At 38.5% G+C, this 17,458-nt stretch overlaps 1 protein-coding gene across 4 annotated transcripts in view; it reads right to left on the bottom strand.

Annotated features, from left to right (window-relative positions):
• Positions 1-448: 448 nt before the first annotated feature.
• Positions 449-17,458, bottom strand: part of ect2 (epithelial cell transforming 2) — a 30,188-nt gene continuing 13,178 nt past the window's right edge. For 2 of the 4 annotated variants that reach the window (XM_053513842.1, XM_053513841.1), the window contains 15 exons: positions 16,795-17,017; positions 15,029-15,153; positions 14,438-14,557; positions 14,275-14,343; positions 14,068-14,178; positions 12,186-12,282; positions 11,801-11,882; positions 11,611-11,689; positions 11,063-11,182; positions 9,964-10,102; positions 8,937-9,091; positions 8,246-8,353; positions 7,562-7,702; positions 3,674-3,977; positions 449-1,343 (listed from right to left, as the gene is read on the bottom strand). In XM_053513842.1, the coding sequence (XP_053369817.1) occupies positions 3,687-3,977; positions 7,562-7,702; positions 8,246-8,353; positions 8,937-9,091; positions 9,964-10,102; positions 11,063-11,182; positions 11,611-11,689; positions 11,801-11,882; positions 12,186-12,282; positions 14,068-14,178; positions 14,275-14,343; positions 14,438-14,557; positions 15,029-15,153; positions 16,795-17,017 (1,860 nt within the window). In that variant the 3' untranslated portion in view covers positions 449-1,343; positions 3,674-3,686. The remainder of the gene's footprint in view (positions 1,344-3,673; positions 3,978-7,561; positions 7,703-8,245; positions 8,354-8,936; positions 9,092-9,963; positions 10,103-11,062; positions 11,183-11,610; positions 11,690-11,800; positions 11,883-12,185; positions 12,283-14,067; positions 14,179-14,274; positions 14,344-14,437; positions 14,558-15,028; positions 15,154-16,794; positions 17,018-17,458) is intronic. The other 2 variants (XM_053513844.1, XM_053513843.1) reach the window with 1 other exon arrangement.

Here is a 17,458-nt window from a genome sequence, read left to right on the forward strand (position 1 = left end):
GTTCAAATGTTTGGACATCTGACCATTACATCCATAGCTGGGTCTTACAAAAGTTGTTGAAAGCACAATATTGAATGTCTTTGAACGCTGTACCGTAACAGATTATTTTATTAGAAATAGGCAGCCCAAACCAGTTCCAGCATGGCAATACACAAATGCCCAAAGCAAGCTCCTCCATTAAGACATGATTTGCTAAGGCTGGAGGTGAAGAACAAGTGTCCTGAACCTCAAACCCTCTTGGCTACATTAAGGGGTTACACAGGGTTTCTGCTACAGAAAACAGTGTGTTTGTTTCAAGATGCAGAAATACATTTGCTGGGTCTGCATCCGGCACTCAGGCTAGAGGCATAAATGATGACCCCTGATAAACATACCGTAAAGCTTTAAACACTAAACATTTTGACAGCTGTTTAGAAAACAGTGTTTCTAATCTCAAAACTCGTGCCCATTCATTGGCTACATCCATCTTTTATTGGAAAGAAGGAAATGAACAGTGTCAAACATAAAAGCAATTCACAAAAATCATTACAGACCATTTACAAAGACAACATGTGATTTCAGTACAGTGAGAAAAGGAAAAAGAGGGAGTTTTGTATAGGTTTTGAAAGGCCACTATGGTAAAAGAAAAACCATGACATTCAAGAAATAAAGCAGACAATCATAAATGAAAAAAGAGCATATTTACACATAAATAGAAAGGAAAAGTCAGAAGATTGACATATACGAAATATATATATAGATGATTTATTTTCAAGAATAAATAAACAGGCTGTACGCATCTCAACTTTTTTGCCTGTTCAAAACAATCTGGTCCATTAAAAAAAAATTATAATAAAACACTTCTACAATAAGTGGCATTTAAACAATGGGTTTACTACAACGACTTTCCATTGTTTCTCTAATTGTAACCATTTATATGAAAAGCACTCACTTTTGTAGCTTTATAAAAGCTGGAAACTTAAGTGGCTGAGATAGGTTTCCCCATATAACATCAAGAAATACTTTAATTGGTTAATAATGTCAAAATCTATTTTACTAAAAGAAATTAGTTTGAAAATGTCAGTTAATAACGTCTCTTTGTTGTGTAAAAGTGCCCAAAATATACAATGTTAGCAAGACAAAATAAACACACATTATAAGAATGATCCTTCATTTGGAAGTCAGAGAGCACTTATCTGTCAGCACTGTACCAGTGTATAAAAGGTCTGTAGTGTTATTCAGTCAGAGCAGGGAAACAGATTTAACCATACACATCAGATCAGGTGAGTGGTTGACCGGCTAAAGGTGTGGTACTTCCTCTCAAATGCTGATGACAGATTGATCATTGATGGCGAGTGCACAGCCTGGAAAAAAAAAAAAACAAGATGCAGCACAAAGTAAAAAAAAAAGCATAAATGTCAGGCTGCTTAAATCAGCAAATTTCTGGATGCATGATTTCTTCAGGATGTCTGACATCTGGTGCAGCTTGTTATAAAGAACCATATTGTGAAGCTGAGAGGAGCTTGTCTCAGAGATGTTCAGGGAGTTTTCGTCACTAGTCACGTCCAATTAACTCTAAGTACTGTTCAGTGCAGGTGGATAAAAAGCAGTTAACTCCCTGAGGAAGTGACCATTTTACTACAGAGATTCATGGGAAGAGTTTCAGATGTTTTGTTCTCATGATTTACAAACTTCACAATATGTAATATTACTTGCAAATATAATGCTTAAATGATTTAGCCCCTCACACGTAGAGTGAAATGTTACAATTACACTAAATCAATATCAAGCTTTAAGGAGGAAACAGCAACGAACACTGTTAGTGAATGACATGGACATGGTGTAACATTGGAATATGTGGTGGCCTGAGAAAACCCTTCAAGTGACATTTTCTAGTAAATGAAATTGACAGATGCCTCTCTTTAGGATAATTCAGTCAAGTGTACATAAATAAAAATAAATAAATAAAAAATTCCAATTTAATATCCATTACAAATACACAGGTTAAAAAAATAAATGTTTATTAATTTCTGTCTATTTTATATCTGCCTTTAAATGAATTAAAGCCATAGATTCCTATGTAAAACTCAATATATAATTCATGTGATTTTTGCAGCAAGTCCAGGCCAAAAAAATCCATATACATACAGAGTGAATAAAAAATAAAACATCTAGTGGCATTTGGTTCTCCCAGGCCACCATGATATACATTGAAAGGTTTCATTTTCTTAAAATTATTTCAAAAAAAAAAACAAACAAGCCCCAGTTAAATGACCAACAATTATTAAGTTATGTATTAGTTTTGACAAACAGCTTGATTGGTATGCTCATGTGAAGACTAATACTAAACTTTTTCCTGCAAACCTGCATGTGTGAAAGAGGTTAAGCAGGAACCTGAACCCAATTTATTCTACCGACTCTTGCTATAACCACCAGTCAGAACCCATCACCCATATCTGCACACACTTGGACATTTTCCAGTCAAGCTTATGACACCCAAGAGAGTTAATGACACTGGGAATTTTTACCGTGCTGCCGAGCCCTGACCCTGAAATGATCAATAGAAAATCAAATACAGTTGCCTGAAAAGCTGAGTTTTCTTTATAAAATGTGCAACAGCACTGCCACCCTGTATTTTGGCTTTGGGTGCAATATGAATCTAATTCCTCCATAAGAAAATTAAATCTGGGGAAGCGTCATCTGTCTGCTGAATTACATGAAAACAAAATTCTTTTCTAATGGATGAAAACATGGATGGTCATAATAGCAATCAACTAGCCTGGTACAGGGTTTTACAGCTATAAGTTCCTGCTTAATGCCCAGACTAGAGGATTATAAGCTATTAATTTTATGAACTAATTAGCACCAAAAAGTGGTTGAATGATACAGCCATTTTTACACATGATGTAGATACCAAATGAATGATTTTGATGAAATTTACATTTCAAATATATTTTAAGTTTGTGTCTTCTCTAAAGTTAGGCTACATTCTTAGGGTATACTGTTTAACACATCCAAAAAAACAATATTTATAAGCCAGTCATATTAATCTTTATATTCACTTTAGGCTTTACTGTCCTAATGATTTAAACCAGCTGCCTTAAATATATGTTGGTGCTTTGGCTTCTGATTATACATCTTCTTAGAATCTCTAATAACTTGCACTTGGTCTGATCCTGTTTAACTGCTATTTTCATCTTCTTAGGGTTTCAATAATGAATTACTCTGGGTCTGACTACTTGAATACAAACTGACTCAAAATGCCCAACATTACCCAATATAACAACCGCCAATATTAGCATAAATAGTCATTATGTTGCGTTTGGGCTGTTGTGTTCTAGTAATTCCCCAGCCACTCAAGCTACAATTACATTTAATCCCAACTTGGGCCCAGCTGGTGCTACCGCCTCTCTAACTATAATGGTACGCAAATTTAAACAACCAAAACTACGACAAGATGCACAACTACAATCCTAGTTAGCAGAAGCTCAGAGATTTTGCTGCTCCAAAACAGCAAATAAATAAGTTCATTATTCTAGCATTATAACTAGGTGGCAGCGAACAAGAAATAACCAAATGCAGCTCTCCAGGACTGGAATTGTGCACCTCTGACACAGTGAGTTAGTAAGTGCAACCACTTTCCCAAAAGGTTAAACATTAGTGAATGAGGGAGCCATAAGTGTGCTGTGCTCACATAATGAGGACACCTAGAGTAGAGTCTCTCTGCGGGGGGAGCCAGGGATTCGGCGCTGCTCCAAGGAAACCACAAGCTCCCGGCATGGCCTTGTGCCCTGCAGAGTGGCCGGGCACGCTTGCTGCGTGGGCACTTTGAGATGGGACTCTGCAGGAGCAGGCTGGTTAGTGTTATCTAGGCAGCATGGGTTGCGTACACACACAGCCACCCTGGGGCGAGGCGCATTGTCCAGTGAATTTGAGCGCTGCACTACAGCATTTTTACTGCAACCACTCAGACTGAACGTAGAGGCTGAGCGAGCCATCTGCACCCGCACACCGGCATGTGTACAAAAAAAAAAAAAAAAACAGACACACACATACACACAAATTAGTCTAATACATTACAGCAAAGTGACAACTTTGTCCAAGAAACTATGTCCAAATGTTTGCAATCCAGCTGTTAAGAAGAACTAAGGTCTGGCACAAATTATAAATTCAAACAAAACAAAAAAGCATTCAAAATATTTAGCCTGAAAGAAAACTGTGTCCTTTTAATTACTCTGGAAAAGATGTGGAAAATAAAAGCAATGCAGACCAGAAGGACCCTACAGGATAAATAGCTTTAGTGACAAGGCAAATAAAAACACTGACGCAGTGAGATGGAACAAGCAGAACATCAGCTTCATTAGTGTCAGACCAGATGCAGTGTCCTTAGCATTCTTTCTGAAGTGCTACTTTACCGTGTGAGGATTGAATTTATTCTCCTGCCAACCAGGAGTCATGTGTACAAATAGGATCACAAAGTACTGTTACAAATTAACAATTGTGAAAAATCTCTTTAAGGTTATCGGCATAATATATTGTTTGACAACTTTTACAGAATGCACATTAAATTTTTTTATTATGATCTGCATGTTTTCAATGAATGCATTGGTGGATTCACATTTCGTAGTGTATTCAAATATGACGCATAAAGGATTGAGTTGTTTGTTTACATGCACTGCAAGTAGAATCATAAGCAGGATCTAGCGGTATAATTATAGCATGTTATTTCTGTCCGTATTGTGCAGCTCTCTCTTAGACCCGTACATAATTATTGAGACATTTTCAAGAATGTAATTGAAATCATTACATTAATTATCTACCCTAGCATCTCTTTGTTCTAGCTGCTTTGTTGTAGCTGCTAACAGGAGTACAAGAGAATACCAAAAGGTGCATGCTTTCAGATGAGAACCCTGTGTGTGCTCTATAAAATGACAGTTTCCTGATAATACAGTGCAAGACATCACCAGAACACAACAGATATTTTCCCCTGATTTTAATACTGCTTTGTATTACCAAGATATTTACGAGACTAAACATGACTATCCTCTTAAATGCAGACCTGCAAGCTTGATTTTTTTCCCCCAAATATCCCTGGACAACTTTTAAATTTTGGTGCCAGATCTGAATATGTGCCGAAGAGTAATACAAGGCTCAGCAAGGCAGGAGCGTGAGAACTCACATGATCTGCACAGAAATCAGACTTCAACCCCACTGAACACCTTTGGAATAAAGTGGAGAACAAACTCTGCTCCATCCTCCAAAATCTAGTGAAAAGCTTCCCCAGGAAAGTGAAGGATATTGTATCAGCAAAAGGGCAACTGAATCTGGAATGGGATGCTCAAACATTTGGCCATACAGCATACACTGCTTTTCCTGCTTTTGTCATTAGTTTAAAATATGGTAGCGCCAAATAACTCAAAATCTGCAGATGGAAAAACCAGCAAAACTACCCACAATAATAGAGGATCATACTTATTAAAAGAAAAATTGTTATATAAAACCTGGGGATTGGTTTAACGTGGATTTTATCAACATCCGATTTCAACTAGTATGGTAGTTCAGTGCATTAATACAGAAATAACTGTATAGAGGAACCTCAGCATACAAATTTAATTTCTCATATTTTTATATAAAATTTTCCATAAGAAATAACGTAAAAATCTATTTGAGCCACTGTGAAAATTTACAGTTTTTAAATGCATGCGGAACACAACGTTGATATCGTGGGTTGACTCTTGTAAAACAGTTTTCACTGACTTAAGAAAAAAAAATGTGCAGGGTCGTACACTTACTTTGCTTGGCTTTCCACTGACGCAAACAAGTTTTAAATGGCACCTGGGCAACTTAAGTTGTGTTCACTTATTTTATTCGTATGCCAAAAATGGCATATGCCAAGAAATTGCTTTCAAAATTTTAATAGTTAAGGCAAAAATTCATAAGGGGGGGCAAGGGAATTTACCCTGACTAAATATTTATAAAGTGTAAGGTTATACAGTACTGTGTGCTGCTGTCTTGAGCCACATACATTTCATAGATTATATGAAAGAAAAGGGAACAAATGGTTTGCTGTGACTGGTTGTGAGTGCCTAAAGATACAATTTAAAAAACGGTTGTTTATGTAACAACCTCAGCAGCAACCTCATCTCCCTTCTAGCTTTTTTCACCCATTCAGCATCACCACTATACTAATTACTTGCCTGATCATCTGTCATCATCTGCACCTTTTTCTCACTGGTTCATGACTGGAAAATGAGAGACAAAAACTTGCCAAAATAAAAGACAAAAAAAAGACCTTTAGGAAGCCTGGAGAACTTTTCTCAAGCCTATATTAAAGTACAAGAATGTCTGGCACTTACAGCACAATATGAAAAAGAGGGGGTGGCTAAAGACTTTTGGAGATCGCACTTAAAATCTTGACAAAATGTCAGCAAATCGCTGGCCATTGTTTAGAAACGGGGAGTCCTTTCTTGCATCACATGTAAAAGTCCTGCTAGCTTCTTTTTAGCTCCAACCAATTAACTGCAAAGTGACTGTAGAAAAAGAAAAAAAAAAAAAAAAAAAAAAAAACAGTTTTGCGGTGGACATATTTTGCTCGGTTTCATCAGCGTTTCCACATGCCTGCATGCTCCTGAACCTGCAAAGATCATCTGTCATATAAGCACACTAATTGCACCACTTAGTAAAAGCAGCTAACAAACTATTTCAGCCTTTAAACCATTTGTTTATTTCATTATGCAATAACTACAATCTGATTAAAAAGGACCAGCTCTGAACCTGTTTAATGCTGGTAAGGCAGCATGAAGATGGTTTAAATACTGAAATATTTATTCCGTGTAGACACCACCTTCCTCTATTGTCAATGTTTATTAGGTCAGTGGCCTTACTTTAACCCAAGACTAGTTAAATTATTAATTAGTTAATTTTAACTGTAGGTAAATCTCCCATAGTTGGGATTCGTAAATTGCACGAACTGCTGGCCAAAACAACTTATATCCTATAATCACAATGCTTGACAATACAGTGCAACCTGAGCAACAACACTAAAATCTTTGCAACACAGAGCATACATTGTAGAGTCAGATTAAATGCTTCATGCTTATCACCTTCTCCAGGCTTGCAATACTGGTGTAAGCCAGTGATCCAAAACCCATGTACTCCGAGATGTACTTTCCTACAGAATTTTGTCCCAGCCCTAATCCAACACACCTGCCCCACATTATCAGTTTATTCGATTAGCCTGATCAGCTCTGTTGGGTTTGGGCTGGAACTGGATTATACAAGATGGTGAGACTCACCATAGTGAGTGATTACCGGTACAACCAAAAACAGTAGGTTTTGAAATAAAATCCCCAATAACCTTAATAATAGTAAATTTTAATGCAAATTTGTCTAAGAAATCCAGTTCTCTCGATACTTGATTAGATACGGCTCTGTTCCAAAATCTTACAAGCTATTAAATCTTGTGAATCCATCATGGTTAATGACTTGTTTGAAGGAAACACTAACTTTTTTCTATAATAAATATGATGAAGAAAGAGACAGAAACAAAAAAAAAAAAAAAAAAAAAGGAAAAGAAACTCACAGCTAGTGTAGAGCTGCTACTCATTCGACTCATATGATCAAGGCCTGCGCCAGGGCTCTTGTCATCTGGGGTACTGCTGGCCATAAAAGCTCTCTGGATCACACGCTTAGGGGTTTTTGTGAAAGAGAAAGCCCTGGTGACCTGCAAATGAACGAAATCATTACTGCACCCAAGCTGTACATTTTATATTAAGGGCCTGAAAACTCAAAACAAATAATTAATTCAGATTATACTCATTACTTAAGAAAAGCAGGGACAGTCAACTAAATTTTAGTCCAGTTAGTTAAAATTAGGTAAGCAACGGACATGGCTAAAAATAATATTTAAAGTTACATTTCAATGCTCATCATTATGATAATTTTAATCATCTTATAGGAAAAAATTATTGTCATAAAAGTACAAAGTTTTTTCTTTTTTTCTCCATAAAGGCACATCAGTTTGCATCAGCATCTTTTCTCTGAAGCAATCAACAAATGAATACTTACGCTTCCATATATTTAAAAATAGTGTTTTTCATTATTAAACAAGCCATATTGTCACTTCGCTAATCGGATCAGAGATCAATCCAAATGCATCACTAATTTAAAATGAGTTTCAGACCATTTGTGAACTGTGTGTGTGTGTGTGTGTGTGTGTAAGTGAGCACATTCCAAACAACACCCACAGTGCTGTGCCCACCCCTACCTTCTTTGATGTCTTTTTGATGGCCCTGGAGGCTCGACTCAGAGTGCTGTCCATGTCCTTCGTGCTCACTTGAAAGGTGTCAGGATCAGTGCACTGAATTAGGTCTTCCTGTTTTAAAATAGAATAAATATATAAAGTCATTCTGCAGGCAAAGTGCAATGAATGAGACATCTTGGTCTAGAGGGAGAGCAAGAGAGCGAGAGAACATGACAGAGTGCATTGAAAGGAGGTGTGCATCGCCACCTTGTGGTGGACCTTATGCCTGTAGGCTGGCAAGACAGACGTTCACCTGCAGGGCTTAGTGGTACTTGTTCTTTAATTATAAAGGCAAATATATACATCTGTCTGGCTGGAGCCAATTACACGTGCTGTTTGGCAGGTCTGGGCCTGCACTCATGCGTCAGAGCAAGAGACCTGTGGTGCTGTAGAATGGAGATAAAGCCATCTGCCTCCAAGGTGTAAAGTTCAAGCACAATTCCACTTCTAATTACATTAATCTGTCTTCCAGCCTAACCACGCTGGACAATCTAATAGGATTAACTGCCACCAAAAAGGCCCACACATGCCACCTAATTTGTTGGTGTAATAAAACAAAGTGAGGCCTAATAAAATAAACAATTATGTTAGAGGCCTTGTCAGCCTCCAGTTGAAAAGAGCCAAGGAAGATTCCACAAGGGGGTGGAGCACTCACCGCATCAGTCCTGCAGATGGTGTTTGCCACTTGACGGCAGAGAGTCTTAAGCCAGGTCAACTTGAGCGTGTCTTCAGCAGTGAGTTGAAAACTAAAGAGGAGATTCTCCTGCTCGGTAGGAGGCCTCACAACCAGTGCAAAGGCGTTCTGACAGTCTGTACACCCAGAATGCATCACAAACCCACACAAAGATACAGAGTTTAGAAAACAAAACTCGAGATTGATTTGGGAAATGGTAAAATTGAGTATTCTCTAAAGTCTCACACTATAAACATTAACGCGAGTTGTACAAGACAGTCCAAGGGAAGACTTCTAAACTTATTTGAATTTATCATTTTGATGGTCACAGAAGGCTATGGAAGGCCATGTCATAACTTAGTTGTGTGTTACTAACAGAACTTCACCCAACATTGTAAAAGTTCCTGACCTTAAGATATTAAGAATGATCAGATGTCAAGGTGATCCCACCATTTTAAAATTAAGACTAAATCTAGCATTTGGGAAGGTCTGTGATGTAAAATTACAACAATTTCTCAGGAAACGAACAGAAAGACAGTTCAGTTATTTACCGATATAACATGTAAAATAGAAGACCTGGAGTTAGGAAATAATATTTTTTGGAACATCCTTTGTGACCTGACAGCTTCTTTCAATGGTGTAGCTCAACACTCTGGAGACTGAGTTGTTCAAACGCTTCTGTGCCATCAATCAGCTCTGTCAAAAATATTCTGCTTGTTACAAAAGCACAGTGATTCTATTTCTGCTTTTGAAAAAGTGAAATCTCTTTGTGCAGCTTCTTTTCAAAGGTTTTTGCAGACAAGTAAGAAGGCACGCTCCTATCAACAGACAGTTTTCATTTGAAACTTCAGCAATGATGAAAACTAACAACTAAACAAACAGCTTAAAATAAGGGGGTTACCCCAAATTTACTCTCATGTGTCAAGTATTAGATTGAAACATTTCCTAAAACACAAGTGAATATGGGTTTTGTAAAGAGGTGCGTTCCATAGCTGCACTGCGAGCTTACCTTCGGTGTCGCGCAGGTCCAGCACCCTGCGGATCTGAGACAGGGGCATCAGGGTGATGTGCTTGAGCTGAGCAGGTGGCCGTGTTTGCCCCAGAGGACTCTTAAAGGTGCTGATCACCTTATGCCTCTTCCTGGCAATCTGGGAATGCAGACATACAAGCAATAAATTATCTCCTGCATGTGCTCAAGTCCAGACTCTGTACAGTGGGTGTATGTGCATGCACATGGAGGCTGTCGTGTGTGATATTCATTGATCAGTGCTGTTCAGAAGCTAAACGCCCAGGCTCATTAGGTACCCTTTAATCCTTCAGCATGGGGCCCGAGTATGGGATGCAGTGTAATGTAGAGCAACAGATATGAATACAGAGGAATTCATCAATGAATAATTGAGCAGATGAAGCCCCAGAGCTCCCTTCTCTCATTAACAGGCTAGACCTAAAGTTGCGCAAACAGGACAGCCACAGTAGACTGCAGCCACCCCCCCAACCCAAGCCGACCAATCAAACACAAACCCATGCTAATTAGGAAACTGGTAGTCGCCGAGTCAGCAAGCACTGACTGCATGTTCATTAATAAGGCACTTTATTTTTTATATAAAACTGATTCTCACAATGAACTTGTGCTTGTGAAGTATATACTGTAAATGGGATAGGAGAAAAGCAGAGTGGGTGGGACGGAAGTTTATGGGGGAGGAAGAGGAGGACCTGACTCAATAAAGCACTGCTAAGGAGGTCAATAAACGCAAAGGATGTGTGTGTGTGGTTGGGGGGGGCGGGGGGGGGGGGGGGGGGGATCAGCAAGTTGGGAGTTAAAAAGCAACGAGCTGGTTAACAAGGAATTGAAAAGAATATCCATCAGAAAGCTGCTGAGAGAAGCACAAGCTATGATACGTTTATAAAAAAAAAAAAAAGAAATAAAAAAAAAAGAAAGAGCAGATGGTTCATGTGTACATTATGGCCTGTAAACGAGGGCCAAAATTCTCCTTGGCGAGTAAGTCTAAAAATATTTTTCATACAAGGAAAACTTGATTTCCATCAAGGGAATTATACAACAACTTCACAGGAGATATATTTCTTAATGAGTGCAAGTGTGAACATGCCTCCAGGCAGTCGTTAAAGAGAAATAGAGTGACGTGCTCGCCGCGGTCACAGGGCTTGTCTCCTAGAGCAATGGTCTCCACTCTGTGCACCAGACTCCGATGAGAAGACAAAAGATTGGCCTGCAAAACAAACACACACCCACACATTATTCTAGTCGCAACATCAAGCTCCTTTGAAGCCCTTTTTGTTTTCCTTTTATGAATATCGAAACAAAAGCAAGCATGGACTTGCGTCCTCACAACCTCTTCCACGATTCACATTTTCTCTGATAGTTCCCAAACAAATCTACATTAATACATTTTGCACAGACCTCAAAAGAAGAAAGAAGCAAGATTATCACACTGCCTGCACAAGATGCAAAGCTTTTACAAATCCTGACTGCAAAAGAAGAACATAAAGGGAGCGTGCTGCTTAATTAAGTGAAATAAATAGTGATGCAAGCTTGACTGAGCGGAGGATAGGCGCGATGCACGGGCACTGTTATTTAGAGATTAGCAGATCGTCACTACGAATAGAGCTCGGGTGAGCAAACTTATAAGCAACTTACAGGGCAGCCATCCACTTCATAAACCACATCAAAAATCTGCTTCTGGCCTTCTGTCTTTCTCTTGTCTTCATTTATATGGCTGGGTAGAACAGAAAGAAAAAAACATTTAAGACATGGTCTTTGACCATTAAAGAATGAATGACGAAAGTCAGGAAAATAATGTCTAAAATGGAATTGTTAAATAACTCACGTCATAACTTCTTTAAGAGACTCAATGGCCTTTTCCAGAGTGACTTTATCAGGATTATCATCAGAGGTATGCTTTTTAATATCTAAAAATATACAGCGCGGCAAACAAAGATGAAAGGTTATGGGAAAGTATTTTCATAATTACATGAAGAGATTCAGCCAGATCGTGGTCTCAGGTGGAGAATACATAAACATATAAACTATTCAAAACACCCAAGTCCTTAAAATTCTTTAAAATCCTTTTGTATTTCAAAATCTCCAAATCCTTAAAATACACAAGTAAATGATAAAAATAGATTAGCAAGTCTGAGCAAATAGTTCCTGACCAAGAAGTATGTATGACCACTGAATTGGAGTGTGCGTGTGTGTGTGTGTTGATGAATCACCATTGAGTAAGAGAGCGACACTAGGCAGTCTCTGCACAGGGCGTATCATCAGCTCCACCAGTGTCTGTCGTCCACACTCGGGTTTAGCCTGATTGATCTAGACGAAGGTGTGGAGAGAAACTCAGAAAAGACATTCAGGGATGCAGGTGGCCCTACTGTATTGTGATTGTAGACTGATGTTATCAGCACATTTAATTAGAAGATGACAAGGCTGTATCAATACTACTTTAAGACAGGTTTAATAGAAATTTGAGAGAATTGTTGCAACTTTAAAGTTAACAAAATAAGCTCAATATCAAAGGATTGTGTAGAAAGGCTTCCAAAAAAAAAAAAAAAGGGTAATGGGTTAAAATAAAATAAAAAACACAGTACATTATTCCAACTAAAGTATTCAAGAGGGGAAAGCCTTTGGAGGAACTCAGTCAAGAAACCAATCAAGCAGGAAATCAATGAGTGAAGTAAGCACTAAGGAGGAACGAAGTAAATGTGTTTAATAATCTAATGATCAGATATATTTAAAACATTTACTTAATAGCACTGCAACTCAACTATTTAGATAGTCTTGTGATTATTGAAACAAATAACTGATTCTGATTATACATTTTTTGCCAGATTTGAAATTTAGTTTAAGGATGTTTAAGGCATGTCTTAACTAACAAGAAAGCCAAAAGTAAAGAAAACTTTTTCTTCTAAGATGAATGTTTTGATAAATTTTTTAGCTGATACATAAAAACTTTTTGCAATTCCAAATCCAGTGGAACCTCTGATTGCGAGTAACTTTGTCTGAAAGCATTGTGCAAGACAAGCAAAATTTAAAAATACATTTCAACCTGATAAACAAGAGAGGATTTGACATACGAGTTGCAGGCATGCGCTTTTATCTGCCGAGCGTTACGTTATCACAACGGAGCCAATGATTTTATGTGTGTACTGCTTATAACACGGTGACAACGTGTGCATAAAGCTTTTTTTTTTTTGTGTGTCCAAGTGCAGTGACTGTTCTCTAGTAATTGTACTGCAACAAGGGCCCCCATGAATGAAGACAAAAGTGGTGGGAAAGTCGTTTTTACACAGTAGCCCTACCACCTCTCTCATCTTACTTCAGAATATTTACAAATGGTAAAGTGCATAGTAATTTGTCTTATCTTTACTTTATATTTTGCATTCATCATTTCTATATGAATATTTTTGGGCTGTGGAACAAATCATGCGAGCTTATATTATTTCTTATGGGGAAATTCCCTTTGATGTGCTTGTAATTCAAGCATGGTCAGCTATGCAAATGGTTCAGATCACATTAGCTTATGCCTGAGTTAATACTAAAATCATCCCACATGAGTTGCACCCCTACCATTATCAACTGATTATAATTTTACATACATGACGCTCAAGCCAGTTTTATATTAGCCTAACAAGACAGGCACTACACTGAGGAACATTTTCAAGCAAAAGTATTTTTGTGTGTGCGATAAACTCTCACTTTACTTGAAAAGGTCGCTAATGATACTAAACTAATATGAAGTACACCAGCATCTTTCTTCAACCACCACCACACAGATCAGACAGAAGATACATCCGCGAGTCTATCTAGCACAACAGCGACCTCCCCGACAGCGTTTCTCACCTTGCTCTGGCCTCGTGTGGCTAAGCATGTGGAGTGAAATACTTCTGAATTAATTAGCCCAAAATGGAGTGAGGGCTGCGCATAGTTTCTCCCTTCTTTGACATTTGCACCTCATTTTTATTCAATGAGGAAAATATTAAATGTACTAAATATCATTTAATACATCATGAGGGGGAAAAAAAATGAGGAAACAGGTTTTCACAGGTCTTAATTCCTTAACATAATTAACATTGCAGTAACCATGCACATATACAATACCTTTAAGAATGCGTGAAACCTGGGCTTTTGCTTCTCACACTTCACAATAGTCTCTTTGCTCATCTCAAAGAAGTTGACGAAAGGAGGATAAGCTTTCACCAGCTCTCCGGACTGACAAAGAAAAAGGATGAGGTGTTACAAAGGGACCAAACAGTCAGTGTCACGGAAGTGACAAAACATGTAGATCGAAACGGCCATCAGACTCACATATTTCAGAATGATGTCACCAACACTCTTGTCTTCTGACCAGTTCATCACCAGCTGTTCCAGCTCCGCCTGTCCAGAAGACATTCATCAGCATTAATAGCTGCCCTGGATGAATCACCCGTCTTGCACTCTCAATCACGGGTTCAAACAACTGAATGCCCACCTTTATCCTTGTGTGCACTTCATAAATGTCTGGGATGCTGCCAAAGATGGTTTTAATCTCTTCTTGAGCAAGGATGGGGCCCCCAACTTGCCCTTCTTTCTCCAGTGGATACTTGAAAAGCTAAAATTGCAGACAGAGAAGACTTGTACCTATAAGACTGAAAATTTCCTGAAGAGCTTAATCAATGTTTGAGTGATAATCATTTACATTTATTTATTTTTGAATATATTTATGTGTGCAAGATATTTTAAACAATTTTGACGAAAAGATAGGGGGATGAATTTGTCATGTTCTGATGTTGTCATGGAAGCTGTTCCCTATACACTCAGTGTTTGTTAATGCATGTTCCTATGAGTGAGCTCCTATGTATGTGTGTACATGTATAGATGTGTGTGCATGTGGCTCTAAGGGGCACAGGTGTTTGGATGTTGAGTAGGCTCTACTGCCCACTGTAACACGAATCTAATTCATTTTCTCTCCCACTGGTTTGGAGCACTGGTACAGCCTGATAAGGCCACAGACAGGCACTGTGGATTGCCACTGTGCGTGTGTCTCTGCATATGAGTGAGCGAGGGAGGAAAGAAAAGAGACCTGCAGAACTGTAGCTAGGATATCCACATAGTTACTCTCAGTCTGATACAGTTCCTTGGACACCTGCCATCTCGCCGACTGTTTGGCCAGGACAGGCGTTGAGCTTTTGGAGGGTCTGGAGTTCTCTGAAATGCATGGGCAAATACAAAGGTTAACCATAGGATCATTTCTCCTGACAATTTTTCCCTTGCTTCAGAATGAATCTCAGTATCTATATTTTGGGGTAAACTGATGCAATTACATTCACTGAAAAATGTAGAACAGTCAAAAGCCAAAGAATGAAGTAATTGCCATGTGCATTTTACTTCATCAGGAAAACATTTGTAACTCAAATTTGTCATGAAGATATACCAAACATGTAAGAGGGGTAGCCAAGTCAAACCATGCTAAAATTTGTTGTGAATCAAGGCCCAAAACCTCTCTTGTTAATTACAAGGAAGTACTCTGGTCAAGAACAGTACTGTGATGAGACTCTAAGCTTCCAAAACATTGGAATTTCCCAAATGTTTTAAAAAAGGCTGTGAACATTCAGCAAGTAGAACACAATCCTTGAAAGTTGATAGATAACTTGGCAACTTCTGAAAGAGATGCATGTCCGTGAGAACTGTACACACATTCACGAACACCACTTGCACATTACAGGAACTCAACCGAGTTAGTGCCACATTGCCCATACAGTCCTGACCTTGCTTATTTAGGTATTTCCGCGTTTGTGACATTGATGGAGTTCCTGGAAGGCCAGCGTTACAGACATTAAGCAGACAGTCTGATCACAGCTCCTGGAAAACTTTACACCTGTATCCAAGCACTAGTGAGATGAGTTCTGTAATACTGCACAATCAAAAGTCCTGGTTTGAATTCAACATCCCTGGCATGTGGCTTTAATCATGTAAAACTGAATTTCGTCATCATGTTATTGTTTGGCTACCTAGTTCTCCTACCTAGGTCAGGCTGACTTCCCTTGATAACCCTAATTGCTTTCTTACACACATCGGACTCCGAAGAGGAGTTGAACGATAGCTCCAAACGCATGTGTTCAGGGTGTGTTTTTTGTTCTGTGGTTTGCTGCAGGGTGCTGGTACAGTGAAAGGGAGGAGTAGGACAGGCAGAGAATGGTCCTTTCTCCCTTTCACTTCTTTTCACAAGATTCTTCAGTCTGTGCTTGCCTTCCATGCTACGCTCTGTAACAAATAGACCAGCCTCACACACTCACACTGAGCCTACACTGCTTCTCCATCACACACCATGAGAGCTGTCAGAACAAATTTCACTGTGTGAATACTATTCCAATTTCTGTATTACGCATTCCAAGGAAAAAACCCACATTGTTATTTTTAAGATATGTTCTACTTTACGTTATCCAAGTAAATCCTAGTAAATAATATCTGCATAAATATGTAATTCTTCTATAATTATTATTTTTAATTGAATTAATTACAAATCACTTTTCTAATTAAATATGGCACAGTACAGCATATTAGCAGCAATAATAATAATCGTATGTAAAGATGAGTCAGTTATCTTATTAACGCTATTGACAAACATTATTGTAAATAAATCAATATAAATTAATCTGAAACATTTTTTAATTAAAGTGATGACACTCACTCATTCACAGATTTGCACTCAGCACCTAACGATTTATCCAAAACCTCCAGCAGTAACACGGGAGTCAGGACAAGGTAGAGTTCGCCTAACTCGCCTAACTGATCAAAACAGAAGCAATATTTTAAGCAGGTATTTCTCTCTCTCTCGTGCTGTCTTACCTGCCAAGGTCTTGCACGTGTCTGGAGTGTTTGAGATGTCCAGCAGTGAGCCCATGGAAAGCGAGTGCTCTGCTGAGGGCCTTTTACGAGGGGGGAAAGGTGAGATCTCTGTCTCTTTAGCAAGTTGGGCCAAAGTGTCACGTAGACGCCGCCGCTTCCGATTACTTGTGGGCGTCGTGAGAGAAAGAAGGGACACTGCCTTCTTCATCGCCGGGCTCTCCGACTGGGTGACGGAAACAAGAAGATGGAGAAAATTTTAACTTTCTACAAAGAGTTTAGTATAAATATTTTCATGTCACTGCAGCAATTAATAATTTAATATCCCTAGCTTTTTTAAAACTCAAGACAAAGGGTATACAGTAGGGATGCACCGAAATGAAAATTCTGGGCCGAAAACGAAACCGAAATTTTTGGATGCACTTGCCCGAAAACCGATACCGAAACCGAAAATGGCTTCATTAAAAAACATGTTTAAAATATTTTCTTTTTGTTTGTATTAAAAAAACTAAAAATTAATTAAGCAATCAAACTTTTATTGATAATAAATAACAGTAATAAGGCTGTTTAACAATAACAAAACTTGCTTCCAAGTGCTTCCAAACCACCGACATACTCCGTGTTTGATGCGTAATGACAGCGCGAACGAGACGGGAGGATGGGAGAG

Source organism: Clarias gariepinus, chromosome 15 (assembly GCF_024256425.1).
Source record: "Clarias gariepinus isolate MV-2021 ecotype Netherlands chromosome 15, CGAR_prim_01v2, whole genome shotgun sequence".
In the NCBI taxonomy this organism is placed as follows: domain Eukaryota; kingdom Metazoa; phylum Chordata; class Actinopteri; order Siluriformes; family Clariidae; genus Clarias; species Clarias gariepinus.